We start from the raw sequence: 23,932 nt of genomic DNA on the forward strand, positions 1-23,932 counted from the left end.
AGTGAAGGGAGCTGAAGGTGGTGAAAGAAAAATCTTTGAAATGGTAATCAGCTAAAAGTAGTGCTGAATAAAGACAATGGTGACTGAAGCCTCTGTTTCTTTTAGAAGTAACCTGCATTAAATACAGGTCCACATTATGAGAATTCTTACATGCACTTATGAGCAACTATTCCCAAAACTAATGCTCGTAATGGCACAAGAAATTCACAAATCTGGGGGAAAGGAGCAATAAAACTAATATAAAGAAATATCAGTGAAAGTGAGGGAATGTAACTAGAACTATAAAAGAATAATCTTCACTGGTGATGCTGAACCAATACAGGATTATTGCACAGGCATTTGTTCTGGGGCAGATATAAAACATTCCTTGCGTGACATTGTACTTACAGCTCTCTAAGTCACCAGAGAACCATTTCCCTTGGGACAAAAACAGTGTATGTTACCTGACCTTTCAGAAACAAATGGTATTTTCAGTGCAGCATGAATTTATTATTTTTTATTCATTTAATGAGAGGGGAAAAAAGAGAAATGGGGTAAAAGAAAATCCAAAGAACCATAGAATCTTGTCAAGAGAGAGTATGGTTTTAACTTAGGGATGGATTATGAAACATTAACAATTTTCAACTTAATTACAAAAAACATTATTTTAAATCTTTTGGAAATACATTTAAGGAGAATAGAAAGGAGTCAGTTCTTTTCAAAATCTATAGTGATGAGAAATAACAGGTTTTTGGCAGAGAAGCAAAATAAATAAAAAAGGCCACAGGGAAACCCTCTTTTATGACTTAAAAAAAGGCCACAGGGAAACCCTTATGTCTTTATAACTGATTGTTAAGGAGACATAACCGTGTTATGCATAATGTTATTTTCTGTGCATGCCCCAAAATGAAGCAAAAATGCCTGAAAAACCACATGTATCAAACAACCACTTTAGGGTAGGAGCAGTAGATGGTTAGAGCCTAAAAGGAGTCATGTTTCAGCAACAACAGAATCATAATAAATGGTTTAGCCTTTTCCTAAATCCTTATGTTATTTAACATATGTAACTAGGAAAACACATAGAATTTTTTTCTTATGAATAATGCTTATCATAATTTATAATCCAGAACCATGCCCCGTGTTTTAGCACAAATTAGTAAGATTTTATATCACTGACACAGCAGAAATTTTGATATTCATAATGCAAAAAAAAAAAAAGAGGACTCACTTCAGATCTGTCCCACTTTTCTGATTCCATAAGGCTTCTGTTCCTCAGTTTTAATTGCAATTGTTCACTCAAGTCTTGGCTGTAGGCCACCATCATTCTTGCAGATTCTTTCAGGTTCATTCCTGCAGCTGGTCCATGTGTGTCTTGTTTGTGGGGCCCAGAGATAACCACAAAATACCACCAATGGATGTTGAGTCATCCTGAAGGATAGACAGAATGTTGCTTTAAAAAGATAAAAAATTATGTGGAAACATTTCAAGGCATATAGTATGAAGGTATTCAGGTGCCTTGGTCTCAGAAGTCAGATTTGATCTCAGGAAGAATGTGTGCCATGCTGAGCTCCTCACTAGACAGTTTTACTTACCACAGAACTCTCCCTAGTTGCAAGCACCCAGCTCCCACTGACTTTGAAAATGTCAAACTGCATCAAAGTTAGATTCATTTTAAGATCAATAACCTACCAGAGGTTCAGGGTAGCTTATACATTTTAGTTCCTCTTTTCCCCAGCTTACAATACAGAACTAAGAGTATATATAGTTTCAGCTTTCAGCTGGAGGCAGAAGAGAAATCCCTGGATCTATAGGTCTGCACAGTCAGAGCTCCAAGGAGTTTGTTTTATGGGGACATAGAAAAGATACAGAAGAGCTTTAAAGTAGAATGATATGCTGGAAAAAGAGCTCTTGAGAACTTGTGGCTGAGGACTAAGGTGTAGGGGGATAGAATATAAGTAAAGAAAGGTAGTATCGAAAGTAATCTTACCCCCTAATGAGTTGCAGCTGCGTTAACTATTAAAGATTAGGAGCAGGCCTGACTTTAACAGGCCACACCTGCAGCCAGTAACAAGAAGAGAGTTATAAAAGAGTGGATTGCTTAGCTGAGGGAACTGGAGTCGGTTGGCTGCTGTGAGGACAAGAATCAGTGCCTAGAGGAACTGCCTACAAGAAACATCAAGGAGGTACAAAACTCTTAGCAATGTGGAACCCTTGCAATGTAATGACAATAGAATTCTTGCACTCTAATGACAACATTAGGGAGCAGACCAGTGTAGGTGATGCTGCAGGCCACCTAACCCTGCAGAACAAGGGGTTGAGGCCTTTTACAAGTAGAGACAGCATCCATGGGGCAGCAGCCTCATTATTTGCTGGAGAGACAACACAGCAGGTTCTAACCATTGCAGTGAGCTCCTGGGAAACTTCCTGATATAACTGATGGAGGAGCCAGTGCAGACAGAGACTCTGCTGCAGCTCATACCCGCAAACAAGGAGAGGCTCACTGGGGAGGTGTGATAGTGTTCACAGGGATCCGAGGATGAGGGAAGAGATGAAGATCTGAGTCCATGTTTCAGAAGGCTTGATTTATTATTTTATTATAAATATTATATTAAAACTATACTAAAAGAATAGAGGAAAGGATTTCATCAGAAGACTAGCTAAGCTAGGAATAGAAAAAGAAAGAATGAATAACCAAGGCTTGTGTCTTGGACAGAGTCTGAACCAGCTGACTGTGATTGGCCATTAATTAGAAACAACCACATGAGGCCAATCACAGATGCACCTGTTGCATTCCACAGCAGCAGATAACCATTGCTTACATTTTGTTCCTGAGGCCTCTCAGCTTCTCAGGAGGAAAAATCCTAAGGAAAGGATTTTCATAAAAGAAGTCTGTGACAGGGAGGTGAAAGGCAAAGACACTCCTGGGCTGCAGTGACCGTGAGAGCACAGGCTGGACTCCAGGAGAGCAGACCTGGTCCTCTTCAGGGATCTGCTTGGAAGAATCCCATGGAATAAACCCCTGCAAGTAAGAGAGGTCCAAGGAAGTTCATAGATGAGAAAGGATCACTTTCTAAAAAGCTCAAAACTGTCCATCCTGAACAGCAAGGAGGCCAGAAAGGGTGCCCAGAGTCCTGTATGCATGAACAAGGAGCTCCTTGCAAAACTCAAACACAAAAAAGGCACTGCACAGAAAGAGGAAGCTTGGACAGGTAACCTGGGAGGAATATAGAAGCACTGTCCAAGAGTACAGAGATGTGGTTAGAAAAGCCACAGCCCATCTGGACTGAAATCTGCTAAGGGGTCTCAATGGGAATTTATTTGTTTGAATTTGAAGCTAATGGAAATTATAAATTTAAAACTTTTTAATTAGTGTACCGCTGCTTTCTGAGAAAAATAGTTGCTAAATATCAATGTTTGTGAAGTTAGTTTATTGGTATACTGCATAGCAAGGAATCTGGCAGAAAAAAAATAGTTGATATTGATTAAATTGCATACAAAAAGCAATATTAAGAAAGAATTCATGTGGTTGGACAGTGAAGAATTTGGAAGCTTTGTTAAAAAATGCTCCAGAATGGAAGGCAGCACAGCAGTTTCTAGTACCTTTGAAAGGTTGAGCCCATTCTCAGCTCATGCTGGTTTTATGAAATATTTTATATCCTACAAGTGTTCATGGATAGAAATGAGGAACACAGAGTGATGTGAAAGAACCTTGCAGAACCTCCATCAGCTTGTGGGAGCAGTGGGGATATCAAATGAGATAATATCTTTTATCCAAAACAAAACAAGTAACATTTCCTATGAGAATTGTTTCATAAAGATATTTGTTCTTAAGATTTCATATGGTTTACAACTGTTTTATCCTTTCCAAATTTGGATGTTTTTGTTATTTAAACTTTAAGACCTAACTTTCTTTCCTCAGGCATGGAGATACACAAAGGCCAAAGTGCACAGATTTAGGATTATGAAACAAAAGCCTAAGAAGTGATAGCTGCTTGTTCACAGTAGACATATTAATTCAAGGAGATCATTCTTTTATTTACTGTTTTCTAAGGCTCTGTGCCCCAAGCTTTAAGATGTTTCCTGAATTTATAGTAGATTTCATTCTCATTTCATTTGAAAATATAAAATAGTCAAAGTACAAGACATGTGTTCTACTATTTCTTATGTTTGGGATTTCTTTTACTGAAAGGGGAATTGCATGAAGTCACTCAGATTTCAATCTGCTGAAATATACTGTCCCCCCATGACCCAGAAATTTGAATTTAGTCTTTGTAACAGCTGTAAATGCATGCAAATAGCATTGTACTTATCTATTTTTTCTTTAATGTGGAAAATAAGCCTATTTTTACGCTCTCAAAATATTTCAGAACACTGAACTTTTCACCAGAAAACTAATTGTCCTTAGCCGATTTTTCAACTCAGTAAATGTCAAGACTTAAACCTGAACTTCAGCAGCTGGGAACAATGGCTATCAATCGCCTTTCCCCCCTGCTGTTCCTCATTAACAGCACGAAGTGTGCTTATTTAAATCCATCCTTATCTCCTAATGGACGGGGAGCAGTGAGTGACTGGATTCGGTAGCTATTAGAAGTGCAGCAGATCAGATCTTCCTGTTTATTGATTAGTGGAGAGCAGCCTCGCACTGCTTTGACAGCTCTGACTCAGTGAGAGCAAAGAAAGAGGCTTTTCAGCTCTTGGGAGGAGAATTGCTGGGCAACATTAAAGAGGGTCTTGTAGGAGCCGGTTTGCTTTGATGTGCAGGCAAATTGGCTGTGCTGGGTTGGAGTCAAGGTCAGGAGGCTGTGGAAATGCTGTGAATGTGGTGGGGAAATTAAAGGAGTGTTATTTTAATAAGTATTGTGTGGATGCGTGCTGATTGATACAGAAAATTGCCCTTCTCTTTTTGTGAGAACAGCTTTTGGTGAAGCAAATTTTGACCAAAAAAAAAAAAAAGAAAAAGGAGATTGTGTGTCCTTTTGCTGCTGCACTAAATATAGCCGTTTGGATGAGAATCTTCTATTCTTTCTCCCTTTTCTTGCTATTTTTCCTAAGAATCCCAGCCGTTCAACAGTTGCCTTAACTCTTTACATTTAGCAGTTTTTTAAACTAGGGATCTCATTTCTGCTGCTTCATGTTAATAAGTAAAAATTGCCACTTGCACACCTTCATGTAATTTTTAATAAATTCCTTGCCGAGTTCACTGAATGTGAATGCCCTGGAAGTGCTGAGCACAGAGAGGCCCCCAAGCAGTGCCCTTGGCTCGTTGCAGGGTAATTCAGCCACATTCAGAGCTCAGATAAGCACCCCGGGGGAAATTTCCTCCACTGAACTTGGTCAGTTAAAAATCAAAGCTATGGGCAAGGCTGTGGCAGGGTTATACCACAGCTAGACCAAGGCTCCTATGTGTCTGTAGTGTTGGTAGATCCAAGAGGACAAGATTGATGAGAGAGACCATTCCTATAGCTCTTTGCTGAGGCCACTACTCCTTGTTTGCAGGCACAACTTCAATAACATGATGGGTGTGCCTCCTTCCTCCACCACATCTTGGGGTATTTCAGCACCTCCAGCACTCCTGGACAGCTGCTGTTGGGTACTTTTTGAGAACAAGGAAAATCGTGAGAGTTAAACCGCTCATATTTCCTCCTTGATCTAGGCCTGCTTTGCAGTGTGGACACAAAATAACGCTTTAAATATCATAAATATATTCTCAGTTAAACCTCAAAAAATGAAAAAAACAGGACAAATCCCACCCAACCACCCCCCCACACACACACACACCAGAATGTAGTAGTAGAACTAAGATAAATCTATCAAATCCTTATTCTGACTGCAGTGGAGCTGTTATAAAAATGTTGTCGTCAAGGTTGAACCCCACATTAGGTAAAGCACTTAGAAACTATTGCTAACAACTGCATGGAACAGCTTTGCTTTTGTTATTGTCTTAATTTGTTTTTCTGAACTTGATTATAGATTCAGTTCACAGGGCTGAATCCGAGGGATGGGAAACAGAACTTGTTTCATCAAATGTTTTCAAAGTCTTTAAAGGAGAAAGACTAATTTTTTTTTTCTAGCCATTTTTTTAGCAGAAGCTATTTCTGTACCATGTCAATATCACTTAAAATCAGTACAGGATCTTTAATATTACCATCTTCAATCTTGAGTATATTTACTGCACTGCTGTGGTTCTTTCATTTGTTACGATTGAAAGAAGATCAATGTTATATAAAACATTGGATTAAATAAATAATGGAAATTCATGTCTTTTCAAGCATGCATCCCCAGTGAAGAAAAGCAACGGTTCAAGTATCCCAATTACAGAAATTTCTGATGTTTGTTTTTATGTAAAAATTAGTTATAAAATTATTTTTATATTAGTTCTGTTTAAATCAAATTCTCATATCATGATAAAGCAATAGCTGACTTTTTAGAAATCCATTTATTTATTAATTTATTTATTTGTAGCAGTTCTTGTGGAGGAGTACTGTGCAGTTTTACCTAAAAGGTGCCCAAATGAAATCCACAGTCCCATCCCATGGAGATTGGACCAGATGACCACTGTGTTCCCTTCCAGCTTTACCCATTCTGTGATCTTGCATGTTATATTCTGATAATAGTACCTTTAAAGTGGTATTTTTTTCATGACTTAGCCAACACTACTGAAATCAGAACTTCATTAATGCTACATATTTTTTCTTCTTTCCTCTAAAGGAAGAAAAGTGAATGCTTGAATGGGCTTGAAAATTTTGCAGTTTTCTTCCCACACCACAAGGCTCCAGTTGTTCACAACATTTTGTTCTATCTGCTCTTGGTTCAGAGCATAGCATACAAACAAGAGAGAGTGTTTGTGCTCATTTTGGAGGAGCCTATTTCACTTGATTTGAAGGAAAAACAAAAACAATAAAAAAACCTAAAATTTGGGAATTACCTATGGCTTGCTTATGACAAATAAGAAACACCTTTACATGCCAGTGAGAATTTCTTTTAAGAATCATGAAACATTTATGAAGACTTATATGGATAGAATCTCCTTCAGATATTGATGTATAAGTCACTAAGTCAAATCCAAATCTGATTTTATTGGATCAGAGAGACATCCTTCTGTAAGTTTAAGCAAGGATTGTTTCAGTGGATATTTTTTGTACACCATTATCTGAGTTATTGTGGGTTCAAATTCTGTTATTTAGCCATTTATGTGTTAGTTTTGATAAAATTAATAGAAAGTGACTGCAATAATCCTCCTTGCTCTACCACCAAAAGTGAGTTCATCTTTTACTGTCTTTTACCTAAAGGTAGTATGCCAATATATCAGCAAGTGGTATTTCCTGGGAGCCAAGTGGAATAATGTTTTTTACTCTCAGGTGATATTTCCTGGAGAATTCCCAGCATTTCTCAGTGTTTTCTTTTTCTCTGTATTGACAAAATCTACCTCTAGAAAGAAGTATTTCCTGGCTCACATCCAAAGCTGTTCAGTTGGAAAGTTAACCCTGAATGTGTAAGGTATTTTATTTTGCTGATGTACATATACGGCTAAAAATCTTCAGGTTAATCATTTTGTGCAGTTTAAAGGTTACATGGATGGTTTGAGGGGATTGGAATTCTCAGGTTTAGAACACTTACAGAAGTTGTATAGGTGGTGTGCTGGCAGTGGTCATGTGTACTAAAGGGTTCCCATGCTCTTTGCTGACCACTATTTGGCTGTTAAAATTTTTCTATATGAAACACTGCTCCCCACTGTGTGTTTGCAAAGTTCTCATTCTCTTTAGGGATTCTTCATGCCAGCAAAAAAATTTCCATCCTGGTTGACTTAATAAAAACATGTACTAATATAAAGGAAGAGCCATATAGTTCTTTATTAACCAATATTTCCTAATGACAAAATAAGTATGTTATGAGGTAATTTTAAGACAATTTTAAAGAGCATATGCATTTTCAATACATTTTTCCAGTGGCTTTATTTGCATGTGTTTAGGTATGTTTAAGATTATCTTTCTAGTCCTCATTGAAAGGTCATTTCTTGGTTAAAAATAATAGCACTTCAGCTAATTATTCTGCACTTAAGCAAATTTTACTGATGACCAGAAGCAGCCCTTTCGTGGTTTTCTGTGCAATTACAGACTTCCCCAGCTTCTTTCTGTGCAGTGAATTGGGTGTGAACTCAAGCTCAAAGTCAGTCCCTGGTATGAAGCACTGCTTAACAGAAACATCTGTTCCTGCAATTCAGTGGGAAGCCAGAAAAGACGACACATAAATGAAGGGAACTGCAGGAAAAGCACCTGAAAAATGGTTTGAGGGAAGAAAGCAAATGGGCATTTTTGCTTATCCTGTTAGTTTTAAAATTGTAAGCAAATAAATCATGTCTTGGCAGTAAATTGCTATTGCTTAGTTAAAGAAGATTTTGGGTTCTAGGGGTTATCTGGCAAACACACACAGTCATATCAAATAGCTCATTAATTCTACCATTTAAAATTTTTCCCTTCCAACTGTATCATGCCCAGCTACTATACAATAGTTCCCTCCTACCACGAACCAAGAAATTCCCTGGAAGTTTTAAAATGTAGATTGCATTTTACCTGTGCAACCTATTTGTTTCTTTGTTTTGTATATCACAATTAAATACACTTACCTTCTGCTATGCCAGTGTTGATGGACCACCTTTTTTTACAGGCAATATTTAAGTGAACTTGATTCCTCTCAGTTGCTTTATTTATTATATTTCAAAATTATTCTATCATTACTTTCAAGGGTTTTTTCCCTTGTTTTATCTAATCCCATTCCTAGGTCTAACTTAATTACATCCTTCTAGCATACAGGCTATAAAAAGACTGGTAGATGGCACTCATACACCAGGGAATCTTCTTGTAACCACCCCCTTTTGGCCACTTGCTCAATACTCCACTTCACTGAGATTTTCAAGGGTAAAGATAAAACCAGTCTGTAGTGGTTTTGGTTTGTTAATTTGAGATTTTACTAATTTTGAGATTTCCTAACTAATGTGTTTGTTTCCTGTGGTGAGATAGGATCAGGAGAAAGGTCAAGTAGGTTCAAAACTTGAAAAGGATATAAAGAAAATTTTATTAAAAGTAATTAAAAGGAAAAAGGTAGTAAGAATCAAAATCTTTCAGAGTACTTTTTCTCCCCCTATTTTTTTTTTTTTTTTTTTTTGTTGATAATGTAAAGAAAAAAACCCTAAACTTTGTAGTTAGTTTATTACCTCTAAAATAGTTTTTGCTTAGTTGACTTTGGGAGAAAAGTCCCTCTTGTTAAGGTTATGGAGATTTCTCCATAAGAGGAAAATAACAGGTTTTTTTGTGGCTCTTAATTTTATCATGAATAACAGCTGCCTGGGGAACTCTGTTATCATGAAGTGTCTTCTACCTTTTATAAATTTTCCTATAGTTTGTTGATGGGTTATGTTAACTAATGGAGTATTGTTTTAAAGATGAGCTGTTTAAAGGTAGAAGTTCTTATTATCTATCACGTGTCATAGTTTAACATAACAAGAGTTCAAGAAAGTGAGACAAAGACTTTTTATGTAACTAACCACTGAGAAAACTAGACCTAAACTAAGTCCTAAACTATTGTCTCTGTTTTCATGCAGTAGACCAACCCAACAAAACCTCAGGAACATGTTCTTCAAGGGTGTGTTCTGAGGAAAGGGTTGAGGGGCTAAGGTTTGAGTGATTAAAAGAACAGCAAAATGTTTGTACCAGCTGCTCCCTTTTGGTTAACCTCATTTCAGCACTTGGTTGAAGTATGGCTATCCTGTCCACATTAAATGAGATTGCTTTTCATGTGCTGATTTATAATATTGTACTTTCAAAAGTACTTTAGAAGTAGTTTAGAAAAGGTATTACAGATGGATATTCTGACTTCAATATTGACAAGCAGCAGTCATACTATTTTCAGGTACATAATGTCAGGCCAATTTGCTTTACCTTTATTTATCAGCCTTTTCATTTTCAGCTTATTCTAGCATCAGTTAAGATGGGGACAAAAGAAAAAACCCTTTTTTTTTACCTTCTTTTTTTCCAGTGACACATTTAATCTCATCTGAAGACTCTGAAGGACAACATTTGTTGCAGGAAACTGCTTAATTTTAAACTGAATGTTCACTAATAAAAAAATGATCTATAATTGCTCTTTGTTTCTTGTCTATAAAAGTCATTTTTTTCCTCCTCTCTGAACAGGTGGCTGTTGATGAGCGCATCAAGCAACTGCATGAAGCTCACAGGGATTTTGGCCCTACTTCCCAGCATTTTCTTACCAGTGAGTGATTTCTTATTTCCCATTCTTCTTGTGCAGTTTACATACACATTTAATTGATAATTTTGTGGCCATGTGCTAATTGTTGTTATGAGTTTCTATTTTAGTCTGTATTGCAATTGTTTTCCTTTATTTTCTCTTCCCTGGGTGCAGAGGAGTGTTAAATAAGTTCATATTGTCCAGATCCAGAGTAAAAGGAAAACATCTGCCATTATCAAGTCTCCTTTGGCTCACTTCTGTCTCTGTGAGGCTCATCTTCATTTGGGGGCTCCCTTTAGAACTAGTAAATTAAAATTATGTTAAAAAGAGTTTCTGGTTCTTTTAACCCAGAAAGGATTAAAACCCAAAACCAGCACAGATTTGGTTTTTCAGTTTAAAGATATGTTCAGCTCCAAAAATGGACAAAACCAGATATACAAGAAAAAAATTTTCTAGGATTTGATCACTTTTCAGAGCATTGAGAGGATAAAAACTGGGGTGGGAAAGTTGGCAGAGCAATGGCAGGCAAAGTAAACTTTTTACAACTCTGCATAAAATATAATTGCCAGCAAAATTCCCACTTCACCTCCACACGCATCCTTTTATCAAGGATGTTTTGAAGTACACTGAAAGACAACTTGAAACACCTTCAAAGCTCCAAGGCAGTGACTAAAGCGAAGCTTCTTAAAGGCCACGTCTTTTCCATTGTACTTCAATTAAGGAAAGTAAACAGTAGAGCTTTATTTAAGAGATTATATCAGCAGAAGAGAACACAGTCACAGGATCATGGTCTCCTACATGCAGAGGGACAAGCTATCCAGACATTGGAAATAGATGTTGCTATTATTGCACAGCAACATTCACAGCGGGATGGAGGACAAACTTTTCTTCAGCTGATACTGCCTTGTAATTTTAATAGGTTAACCATTTTTCCATTGAAGATCTTAATGGGAAACTGAAAATTCTCAGCAGGATGTCCTGCAAAATCAAATCCAAGGCTGATGTTGTGCCGTATAAGACTAATGCAGGCTGATTCAACCCTGAACCTTCTTTTGTCAAATGATTATCCTATGAAGAAATAAGCCCTATTTTCATTATTTCTTTCAAACCCACTTTTCTTAAATTGTTGATCACTGGGAATATTTTTTCAGCTCAATATACATAACTGCAAATCAAACTTGCCAAGACTGAATGTGCAAGAGCTATGAATATGTGACATAAACACAATATTTAAGCACATACCTGTTTTTACTTGTGACCCATGGTGTATTCTTGGTGAAAGAATAAATCTGTAGGGTAAATTAAGCAAGTCTGGAAGAGACTAGAGTGACCTGCACTGCATTATCACACTGATAAAGGTGTCTTTGTGCTGGTGTTGAGTGCAGACAATTTTCCTTGGCCCATTCTGCCTTAATATTGCTAAACTAGATCAATCTAAAAGATGATCAGTGTATGATAGTCACCTCTTTTAGCCCACCCACCACTAGTGAGACATTATTCTTCTTTGTAACTAATTAGAGCCAGCAAATTGTGGACATCATTCTGGACACTCCATGCCATTTGAGGATCCCCATAGGAAAAGGAGTCAGGTGAAAATGTGTTGATTTTGGAAATAGTCCAACTATCACTTAGAAAAATGGCCATTTGTATTTGCTTATTTGTTCTCTCTCTCTTAGATGTGTGTGCAAATACATAATCTTACCCATGCATACAAAAGTTAGGTTCTGAAAACATTTGCAGAATACTTCCCATATCAAAAATTGAAAACATTTGCAGCATACTTCCCACATTAAAAACTGCAGTCACTGAAAACTGCCAGTACATACATCAGTCCCATCTTTCATAAGCATCAAATTCCAAAAACATCCACTATCATGTACAATCACTATGCCTAGAAAAATACCATGCTTTTTATGCTTTTTTACTACCTCTGCTGCATCCCTGCATGGATGGAAGCACAACCATGGGAGAGAGAGAGCAGTGCAGGAGAGGGTGACGCAGTCCTTGCCATCCAGCACCAGTGGTTTTTCTGCAGCTGTACTTTTGGGGGTGAACAAGTCAGACATAAAGGTTGCCAAACAAAATCAGGCAGGTCAAATGAAGCTGAATTTAATGGCTTGTAAATTAGGTTTCTGTATGTGGTAGACAGAGTCCAAGTTGATCAGTCTGTGGCAACAGCAGTGAAAAGATTAATCATGGCAATTTTTATGGTTTTCTTTTAAAAGCTCAAAACTCAGAGCATTTTTATCTAAGGAGCTGAGATACACATAACATCAGTGCAAACTATGATCAGTAAGGAAAATAAGCAATCTATTGCTTATTGAATATCAAGTTTATTTGCCAGTAACAATCAGTTCATCCTCCCTACTGAGCATCAACTTTCCCTCTTCCATACACACTTGCCCATCTTAAGGTACAAGTAATAATATCTGTTTATATTCTTACATGAAAATTATCCTTTTATAGTTGATATACCTTTAAGTAGTTCTGCAAGGAGGCTGGTACTGCAGTCCAGGTCACATAAAATCAGTGACTGAATTACATTTCTCTCCTATCAGAAAGAAATAAATATGATCTGCTAATTATGGTAACTTTTTCATGTGCTTGTTATTATTTTATACATAGAAATTATAGCATCATCTGTCTTTTTCTGCTTGGTTGAAACTGAAGCTGCATGGGGCTGTTGAAAACCTAGCACAAAAGTAATGGGGGAGTGATGCAGGGACTTCATATTTGTCACACCCTGTGAGGCAAGAAATCAAGTGGTAGTCCCTGTTTCTGAGCACTTACAGCCTGTTCTAAGGGCTATTCATAGAGCTATTTCTGAAAGAGATTGGAAAGAAGGTGTGAGCTAGACAGATAAGGAGTGTAAAAGCAAAAAAAAAAAAAAAAGTATTCTTATTTGTGGCATTTTAAAAATCAGAGTTTTTCTCCATTGTCTTTTTGTGCTGTTCAACATTCTTTTTCCACTCTTTCATCTTTTAAATGACCAAGTGCCAGTGTTCATCAATGCTGCGGCATGGGACAATTCAGATGTTTCCTGGCTGTAAATTAAAGAGATAGTGGCAAAGGAATGGGATCCACTTGTGTCTCTCTCCTTTAAGGCTTTGGATCTCCCTCAATCGTAAAAGACTTATCAAAACTGGCCATGACCTTTCACATGAACTCGCCTCTCTCCAGGCCTTCTACATTTTTTAATGGGCTCTCTCACCCCACTCCTTGAGCCTCTGCCCTTCAGGCTTCCCCAAACTCATTTTGCTCTGCCAGTGTCCACAGAGGCAGTCCCAGCTCCAGCTCAGTTCATTCCTTGCCAAGGGCACACAGAATTCACAACAATAGTTAAGATACATCTGATAAATGAATTAAATGGGAAAAAAACTTGATATCATGGATTTGTGGAGTGAGTTTGTTGGCTTCGAAGGACTTGTTTAGACTTGTTTAATTAGAATTCTCTAAATCATGGTGTAAAACCACTGTAAAAATGAGATCTTTCTATTAAAAAGAAACTTGTAAATATTTAGCAAAGTAATTACAAGAAAAATCTGTGATCCTTTCATGGATGATGGTGCTTAATTTGGGAATTATATACAGTAACTGAGGTGTGAAAAAGAATATCTGCAAATTTTAAACACAATGCCAGCTCCAAAGTTTTCAGTGACTCCTCTGGAATAATTTTACTATTTTGACTTCATCTGTATTTTTCTCTGTGATTGTGCCTCTTACAAAAAATGAGATTCATTTCTCTTGTTGGAAGACCCACACATAACTATTGCATGTCACAATAGTTATTACTCTTTTTGAGATGCAATAAGTGAGAGGTAGCATTGATGTCAGACTGTTTCTAATATCATTTGCAGTGCTATTCAGCAATCACTCACACTTCTTAATGTGCATTGCTGGTGATTGTTCATTCATGTGCATGGCTGGTGATTGCTGAAAAATAGGTGTTACATCTTTAAAAACCATGAGCAAACCTTGTAATTTACTGTCCAGCCCCAGTATGAACCATCTTTTAGTAAGTATAGCATGTCAGTGAAGTGACTGCATGAAACAGTGCTCACCATATAACTGGCAATTACTTTGGATTATGACTGGAAGATTCCAGTGGTTTTCAAGCTCAGATAACATGGACTTTCATCAACATGAAAAAACTGGGAATACAAGGAACAGAAAGAACATGTAGATTTGCAAGGCTAAAAGGCTGATGTACCCATAGCCAAATTTTGTGATTCATATTTCCCAGGCTATGAGCTTTTGCTGCCTGCATTTGTCAGTACCAGCCTGTTAAATCCTTGTGGGATCTCAGCACCTCAGGATGAGGGTGCAGAGCAACCAAGACCACCCTTGGGGGGCTCGGGAGTCCTGGAATGTTGCCAGAAGTGTCTGGTGGCTGGACTTTGATCCTACACAGGAGATAACATCTGTATGAGGACTGGGAGGATTTCACTGGGGTGAATGGTGAAGGGATAAGTTAGTTAGAGTATAATACACAGGGTTTAGGATTTCTGTACAGGGGGGTCTAGAGAAGTAAGATGGAGGAATTGGGGCGTGTCCTGTCCTTCTTCTTCTTCTTCTTGGCCTCCATCTTCTGTGGTGATGGTGGCACTTTGGGATTGGTCTTTACTAAAGGTGCACCGGTTAATAAGAATAGAAGGTATTGGGGAAAAATCATAAATATTGTACACGTAACTTCGGGTATAAAGATAAGTGACCGCCCCGGAGGCTCGGGAGTGTGCCCATGGCTGACTGCTGTGCAGACCTCTGTCGGGCTGAAAGAAAATCTTTTAGATAAACAATTAATAAACACTGAGACCGAAACAAGATCAGAAGTCTCTCCTCGTCCTTTGAAGCGCGGGCTGTCCAAGGCCACCCTGGGCCTTTCCAAGTCTTTGAAACAGCCGAGAAACCGAGCAAGTGGCATCCCTGAGCTATCTCCGGACATAAAACAGCCGGGAAGAGAAACCGACAACCAGCAAACATAAATCAACCATAAAACAGAAGAGAAAGAGAAAAATGAAACTCCGACAAATCCTCATACCTAAATTTGTGCTAGGACCTGGAGATACCTAACAGGAGATGCCTCACTGTGCCTTTCAGTTTTGGACTTGTAAGAGCAGAACTTAATTCAACACAAGATGAGGCAGCCTCAGCAGCTTTCATTCAGAAACAGAAAGATGACAAATGCTGGAGCCACCAGTTTGTGTTGTAAGTGATCAGAGTGCAGCTGCTGCATTTAATAGCAGATAATTGCTGCTTAAAAATAAAAATCAGAGGAGTAGGCTGTGTATCGTAGGTCTCTCCTTCTCAGGATAAGCTCAGAGCTATTCAGGTTCAGATCTGAGTCTTTTTTCTTCTCATTTCTGTGCCTTTGTGTTTCCTTCAGTTATTTAGCCCACTCTCCTGAGAAGCTGGAGATGTGGCTCTGAATTCCTCCAAGCTGGGAGAGAAGTCAAGTACTCACTTCTCCCACCTTCTGTGTGAGTGCTCAGATTATTATGCAAAGCAAAGGCTAGGGAAGCTCTTTCTTGCACAGGCAGATATCTTTAAAAGGGCAAGTCCTCCTAATTGAGACATCCAAGTCTAAAAATGAGAGGGCTCTATGACTCTTAGGACACTTTACCCATCCATCTGATAGATTATTTTCCAGTGCAAGCAACTGTATCTTTCCCTCTTATTTGTCACTGCATGCATTATATCATATTGTCTTTCAGATATATATGACAAGCAAACATTGAAAAACATGTCCATTCATCCATGTCCTTTGGCAAAATGGTTTAATATGTTTAGATATCACAAGAAATGTTTTGAATAGAAAATATCAATAGGTAGTAGAATAAAGATAGAGGATAAGTGGACACAAATCAGCCTAAGATCTGAGAACTCTCTGAAAGCAGAGGGATTTTATTATTGTATTTAAATGTACTGGTAAAAAAAGTATTTATCTATTATATACATTTAAATATGGTCATATTAGCTAGAGGAACATGATTGCTAGAAAAATCTTTTTCTACTTCAGTATAAATGCAAAGGAAATACATGTGCTTCTGAAAAAGGAAAAACTAGCAAATTACCAACAAAACCAAATACACTTCACAGGTCTTGCCATTGTGATGATCATGGTGAATTTCTAAGAACACTGGGCACCAATTCAACCTCAAGACTTATGTGAGATGTACATCAGGTTTAAAGTTAAGAGAAAATGCCTTCAGTCCATTTCTCCCTTGTTTAGAACATCATGGCCATAGCTACATCTTTTGATAGTCCTTGCCTTGGCCTGATTGCTAAAAGTCTTTAGGAGTAGTAAAACATTGCCATATTTTGAGAGGTTATCTTTATGCCTACTTTTGGAATAAAGTTAGTAGACTTAGTTTTACAGTGAGCTTTCAGTTTTTCATTATGCATTATGTTATTATTGTGTTCAGTTTAAGCCATTCTTTTGTTCTCAAGCTCCAGGACTAGGATACAACAGGCATATTCTATATATGGATATCAGAATTTTTCTGTTCTATTTTGCTATGAAAGACATGGAATATTTACCAAAGATTTATTTTCCTATTTATCTAATTTAATTTGCCAAAAATCACCTACCAGCAATTTGATTAGGCTATTTTATAACCTCATTTGATCAGCCAGTTTTAGAGACTCCATTTTTAAGAGAATAAGAGTGCAACAGAAGTTAGCAATGTGGAGTAGCTGTATGTGGGCCATTATAAACTCTATCTATATTTCTTTGCTCTATTTCATTCAGTATTCTGCTATTAAACAAGTAGATTCTTGTATTTCTGCCATTTTACAGTTGTGTGACATTTAAGAAAATGAGCACTAGATGGATTTTATATTTCACAATACAAAGTGGCATTTGGAAACTTTTGGAACACTGTTCATGATTAAAGGTGTGCATTATTTAGGTCTTACCATATAATGTTGACCCTAAGCTGCAGATGATAAATCTGAAGTTGGCCATAAAGATTCCAGCAGGAAACACAGGATGGAATTGCCTCTTTTAACTCTTCTAAAATGATTGTCATAATTGATTCTGATCACATGTTGAACTTTTTTAATGACTAGAAGTCTCTTAGAGATTTTTTTAATCATTGAAGATGCCTCTTCTCTGGTTAGAGAAGAGCTCTAAATATGGTGTATTTGGTAAAGGTCTGCACGTGTGCTGCGGTGACAGACAGTGCTGATGGTGTTCCAGGGAAGTAGTGAATGTTTGCTTGGACTTAAGAAGGGCAGAATCCAAGCTGAGAAGGGGCTCTCTATTCCCAAAATACCCATGAATGCATCCCCATGTGCAGCTGGGCTTGGAGAAGAACAGACCCTAAGCTGTGCAGACCTTCTGAAAGGCGGGTTTGGATTGATGTTTCTGCCTTGCAGCTTCTCAGCTGAGTGGTTGATGTGTTCTGACATCAGTTTCTCAGCTACATCAAGCAATTTTAGACCTCAGTGCTGCACAACATGGTCTGATTGTTCATCAGTCTTGCCTAGAATAATAAAAAATTCACATAATTTAGAAATCAATCTAAATCTTAGCTGAAAAAGCCCCTATCTTTTACAGGTATATAGTGGCATTTGTTGCAAAGAGCTTGCAGGTTATGCAAACACTTCTATTATGTCACTGCCATGCAGATATGCATTTTGGAGATGGCATCCTGCCAGCCTGCATCATGCACTGATTATGGTGGGGAAATATTTCTTCAGCATGTTCTCTAAGGAGGAAAAGCATGACCTCCTTACAGTCTCTGGAGAGCAGCATTTTCTCATTTGTAAAGGTGTTATCTGAAAATAATCAAAATGTTGAGTACTCAATGAATCTTCTTTGAAAAGTTGAAGCAGCTTACACAGATGGGAAATTCTGATTCAGAATCAGAGTCTTCCTGATGCAAAGATCATCTCATCCTTTTTTCTCCCTGCCTGCCTTTATCTGAAGTCACCAAATCCATACTTTGCTGCAGTGAAAATAATTGGCATCAAAACTAATTTTATGTGAATAAATAAATAGTTTCTTAACTCTAAGTTTGTATTAAGGTATTAATGATGTTAATGCTAGGTAAGAACAGTGTAAGTCACACAGGTCATGCAGGTAGAATTTCCAGGCTGAGTCAGAGAATTATTATCATTAAATGTGAAATGTGAACATAATTCAGCATCTTGCTGAGTTACAGACACGATGGCCACCAAACAAGATAATGGGGATGTAAAAATGAGCTCACCTTTAACTACTACAATGCTAAAGTGAATATATAGTAAATATAATTAATTTCTAACAGTGAGAAAAAAATAGTTGACAGGATATATGTAACAGTGTATGAGCACTACACAATGCTTCTTTGTGGTTTCTGTCCAAAACCTCTTAGTGAAAATTAAGTCAAAAGATTTTTTTTTTTTATTTAGAACTGAAAAAGTACACTCATATGATACATAGCACACACTAAAAGTCTGTGCTGACTATTTAAATGAGGACCACTGAGAGTAACATTTAAATGTGGACATACCAAATTTACTCTTTGAATAGCTGAAGGAATAGTTTACCATTAGTAAACAAACATGTATTTTTCATTATGTTTGCATTGCTAAAGTGAAATATTTATAAGATTATTTTTTTGTAGTATCAACTACTATCATCCTGTTTAATATTTCATTCAGATCCCTGCATAGATTAAAACAGTACTGAAGTTCAGAGAGCCAGCATGCCACCATTTCACTATACATTCTGCCAACAAGTAAGAATGTCTGCTTACCAGCAAGAACTGTGTTCACAGGCAAAACAAGTCTCAGCTCTTAGAACATCTACAGAAAGAAATAAAACTCAAAAATTAGGTAACCATTAAAATACATGTCAATTCAAATAAAGCGTAGGGAAATTTAAATTCACTCTTAAAATGCCCTGTATTTTGTGGTGGTTATTTAATTTCAGTCACAACAGCATTGAAAGTAGCTGGGTGTATGGTAATGGGTTCTTACACTGTGCAAGCTCAAGCAATAAAATACTTTGGAATTACTCTCAGCAAACAGGAAAATGTCTGCTTCTTCAGTGCTGTAGCACACAGGGATACTACAGCATGTGTATATATATATATATATATATATATATAAAGTCTTTGCTAGCAAGACGTTTAGGTTGATTTAACCATTTACCTGTACTACTTTTGGAATGGATAGTAAACCTGTACTGATAACCAAAGATAAGAAAGAGCTAGTCTCAGTTTCTGGGCTTCTGCCAAAAATGAAATGATTATTCTTTGTGTATAGCTGTAAAAAGTACTGCACTTTTTGTCAACTCAAATTTATGCAAGGTTAGAATCATCCAGGAAACCAGAAGTGTATTATAGACAGCTTCACAGCAACCTCTTGAAGGAATACTAAATCCAATTATGCAGAATATCACAGAATTGTTTGTTATTCCTATAGCACTGAGCTCTCATGAAAGCAAAAGTATTTGTTCCTCTTCTAATGGATAAAGAACACTATCATATGTAAGATTCTGTGATAATAAGTTATGACTGCAAAGCTCTTACCCAGATTAATTCAGAAGCAACAGATGAAATACATCTTCTGAAAAATATGCAGCATTCTATTCTGTCCTTTAGCTGTTGAATTAAAAACAAATCTTAAAGTAGAACAACTGTAACTTGGTAGTATTCCCATTGGGAATATTAATGATTTCTTGGGAGAGAAATATGGAACAAGGTCAATTTTTAGTTAATACTGAAGGGTATTTTGCTTTCAAAAATGATAATTTAGTGTAATCTGATTTGAATTATTTCTCACTTGATGCCATTGGCCATGGGTAAGAACTCTACAATTGTCACTGAGTAAGAATTTTAGAACTGGTTGATGGACCACATATTAGCACACATTAGGTTAGAATTACTGAATGAAAACATGTAAAGAAATCTCATAGTAACTGATAGTGTAAAATGAAACAGTGATCTCTAACTCCTTAGCTTTTGTTTCCTATTGCTATCTAGAATGGAGAATATTTAAGCAGTCATCAAAATTATATTTGCAGCAGTTTTTCTTCTTAAAAGTAGAAAGAATATTTAAGCATCATGATTAAGAATTCTGTATGAACCTGCAAATGGGGTTATTTTGAGATTTTTAACATCAAAACATTACACAATATTCTATTTTTGATACTTTTTGCATTTCTACAAATCACATAACCGATTGTATCGTTACATCCTTTGAGGCTGTGGCAGAGCACGGGAACTGAGCAGCTGCAGCTCAGGCTGCCAGGAGGAGCAGCTCAATGGGCAGAAGCCTTGGCCTCCACAGCTCCTCAGCCATGCAGTCCATGAACACAGAACCAAAGGGCAGTGCCTGGCCCAAGAAGGGTTATTTTATCATATATAAATTAGGTGTATATTTCAGTGTTTGTATTTGAAAGTGCGTGTGGTTTTGTGCTCCTGTGTTTGTGGGCCATGCTACAGCCTTCAATGGCAGTGCAGTGTGTTGGTTTTCCAAGAGATCTAACACCTTAATTAAAATTCTGTTTCTTGCACATTTTGAGAGTTACTGATTCTCGTGGTTCATACCTTTGAAATTTACTTTTCTTCTTTTAAGAACATGAATTTGTGTAAATGTAAGTAATAGGAAAGCAACAACATCTTAGCTACAGATGGCTGGCTGGGGGTTGAAGACAACAGCAGAACATGCAGAGGTGCTGAGGCAGAATTTTTGGAACTCCTTGGCCACCAGCAATCTGAAATAGGATTATCATATTTGTGGAGAGAGGCTTTTCATGAGGGCATGTAGTGATAAGACAAGGGGAAACAGCCTTAAGATGAAGGAGGATGGGTTGAGATTGGGTGTTAGGAAGGAATTCTTTACTGCAAGAGTGGAGAGGCACTGGAAGGTTGTCCAGAGAGGTTATGGATTCCCCATTGTGCATGGGGCTCTGATTAATGTGGTTTAATAGGAGGTTCCCTGTCCTTGGTAGGCAAATAGAAACTATGTGATCTTTAAGGTCTCTTCCAACCTTAAGCATTCCGTGATTCTCTTTCATCCAAACATATTCTTTCCTTACCATAGCTTCTTAGCATTGTCCAAAATTTAAATGAAATTTTTTCACCCTCTTCCCAGCCTGTATCCTGGTTCCACCTGCTCTTCCTTTTCCTCTTCAGACTGTCTATAATGGCACCAGTTTCTCCCATGGTTGATTTTTGTCCCCTTGTTGGATTTCCTATTCTCCCTCCAACCCTTTTCCACAATTCATATGCAAAACTAGTGAGATTTCCCTATACAACCATTTTAGAAGCACATTTAATCTCCTTCCTCAAACTCTCGTCCATACTCCAATATGTGGACAAGAGAGAGAAACTAAACTTCATTCTACAGACTGACTTCTGTGAATCTGGTACAAAATAGATTAAATATGTATGTTTGTAATTATCATTTTTATGTATTGTGATTTGTTGATTTTGATAAAGCAGGTTGGGAGTGGCATTTTTAAAGTATCTATTTTGAGTAAGGGAGGGAAAGAAAATAGAGCCAAATGGTCAAGAAGCTAATTCCTAGTTGTCCCGGTAACAGTTCCTTTCCTTTCTGAACAGCAGGGGTCACTAAAAAGAAGGGTTATACTGGGTGAAGCCAACAGGCTGGGGTTTTTTCCTCCATTAGATTACTCTTCATATGTTTTCTGTTTTAATCATTATATTAAAGAAAGAAAAATCTTGGCTCTAATTTTTTGACATATAAAAAATTCCTAATAAAAAAGTTATCTCCCTGATTATGGCCTAAATTATAAATTATCTCTGCCTCTAATAAAAAATCATTTATAATTCTTTTGTCAAATGAGTTTTATAGAAACCTCTTTTACAAAATATTTTCATTGTGCTGCAAGCTGATGTTGACATTTAACACCATGATAGCCAAAAGTGGGCAAAGTTATTTCCTCTCTATTTGTTGTGATCATACTGTCATTTTCTCCATTATCTGCTGTCATTGGAAAACAGTAAGACACAATTGGTAATGTGGAGAAATAAGAATAAAAATGCCCACCATTTAGAGCAAGTCAGTAAGGGAGTAAAAACAAACAAAATATGGTGGTCTCTCAGTGTAATTTCACTCAACATAAAGTGCAAACAAGTGCATAATTCTGTTCTTAGAAGGATGAGAAGTGCTGACCACACAAGGAAAGAAATAGAAGAAAACCCAGTCAAACACCTTAGCAGGAGGAATCCTACAAGAGAACACCCCAGAATCATATGTTGCTTGCTCTGCTTCGTATCTGTTCTGTGAGCTTAGCTTTCAAGGAGTTTTTGTATTTATCTTTGCAGCTGAATGAGTTCAATTTCTCTCAGATTAGGACAGAGGTTTCAGAACAGCAGGTTAATCCTTCCTGCCTCCACGGGTAACTGAGCAAACAGACCTGGCTCGACGTGGCCAAGAGAAAAATTGTAATTCTAGAGATTAACGTTGTCTTTCCTGTTTGACCTCCACGTTTCTCTTCTAGGTATGTTTGTATGTATGAGTGTATGTGTGCAGCTATTTATTTATTTGTTTGTTTGTTTGTTGTTAACAGCTTCTGTCCAAGGCCCCTGGGAGAGGGCAATCTCACCAAACAAAGTGCCGTATTATATCAAGTGAGTATAAATAGTAATTCATTCCAGCTATTTTCATTTCTTATGTAAGAGGAGAGTTAGTAATTTTCTTAAATGATTGTGAAGTGCTCCTATGGTGTCTAAATGGGAAGGACAAAAAGGAACGAAACCTGCAATACATTTCACAGAAGCGTGCTAGTTATCTAGAAACACAGTAGGATGCCCTGATTTGTAAGTTGTTTGGGTTTATGCTGCTATAAATCACCTGCAAATGAAGTAAAGCTTTGAGGTACCTGGATTATAATTTAAATTGTGCTGTTGCCCTCTGTGTGTGTGTATGGGAGGTTTTTCAAAACCAAACAAGCCCCCAACATTCTGAATTGCAGTTGTAAATGTGATTCACTAGGGGTTTTTTAACCCTATAATTTTTAAATAGTTCATAATAATGTAATTAATTAATAATTTTAATATTTTGTAATGGTTTTAAATGCACATACTCAGTACTATGAATTCCTTTAGGGACACTACTTGGTAAAGTCCATAGCTGAGGAATTATGAGGGGCAACCAGTCCCTAAAGCCTAATCTTTTTGAGTTTAGCTCCAAAATTAAACTAGTTTGCTTTAAAAGATATGTCTGCACAACAAATGCGAAGAACATTTTTTAAAAATCACAGTTTGGAAATACCTACCTGCTTCTCATGCCCTAAACAGAGCCACCACTCGACAACAACAAAAAAAAGATGGTTTAATACATTTTATTCCTCTCTTTTGAGTTCTTTACCTGTAACATGTACTTTGAACTGCTTATCCTACTTCTCAAGGAAATAGGTGATGCAATACCAGCTATAAACACTGTAGTGCAAGTAACAAAGACATGGGTGTTGTTTAATATAGTTATTCCCATGGCTCCTCTTTATACTCCCTAAACACTTTGCAAGCTCAACCAGTTTCCCTGAAGCCATTTGGTTACAGAAGGCTCTTGCAGTGGCACTTCAGTTGCAACTTTCACAAGAGGGTGAACTTCCACAGCAGCCTTAAAGCAAGATATGCTTGAAGGAAACTCTGTGGTGCGGTTCAGAGGTTCAGTTGTACCTGGCTAAGCTGGTTTACTGTTGCATTAAGCTTGTAAGTTTTCTGGTGTTTGCATTTGGCTATGAATAATGGAA

The 23,932-nt window shown here is 37.3% G+C and overlaps 1 protein-coding gene across 12 annotated transcripts in view; it reads left to right on the forward strand.

The window, feature by feature from the left end:
• DMD (dystrophin) overlaps positions 1-23,932 on the forward strand; it is a 1,043,904-nt gene that overhangs the window by 903,119 nt on the left and 116,853 nt on the right. For all 12 annotated transcript variants that reach the window (XM_063182212.1, XM_063182260.1, XM_063182196.1 and 9 more), the window contains 2 exons: positions 10,167-10,245; positions 22,748-22,808. In XM_063182212.1, coding sequence (XP_063038282.1) covers positions 10,167-10,245; positions 22,748-22,808 — 140 coding nt within the window. The remainder of the gene's footprint in view (positions 1-10,166; positions 10,246-22,747; positions 22,809-23,932) is intronic.

The sequence above is a fragment of the Melospiza melodia genome, chromosome 2 (genome assembly GCF_035770615.1).
Source record: "Melospiza melodia melodia isolate bMelMel2 chromosome 2, bMelMel2.pri, whole genome shotgun sequence".
Lineage (NCBI taxonomy): Eukaryota > Metazoa > Chordata > Aves > Passeriformes > Passerellidae > Melospiza > Melospiza melodia.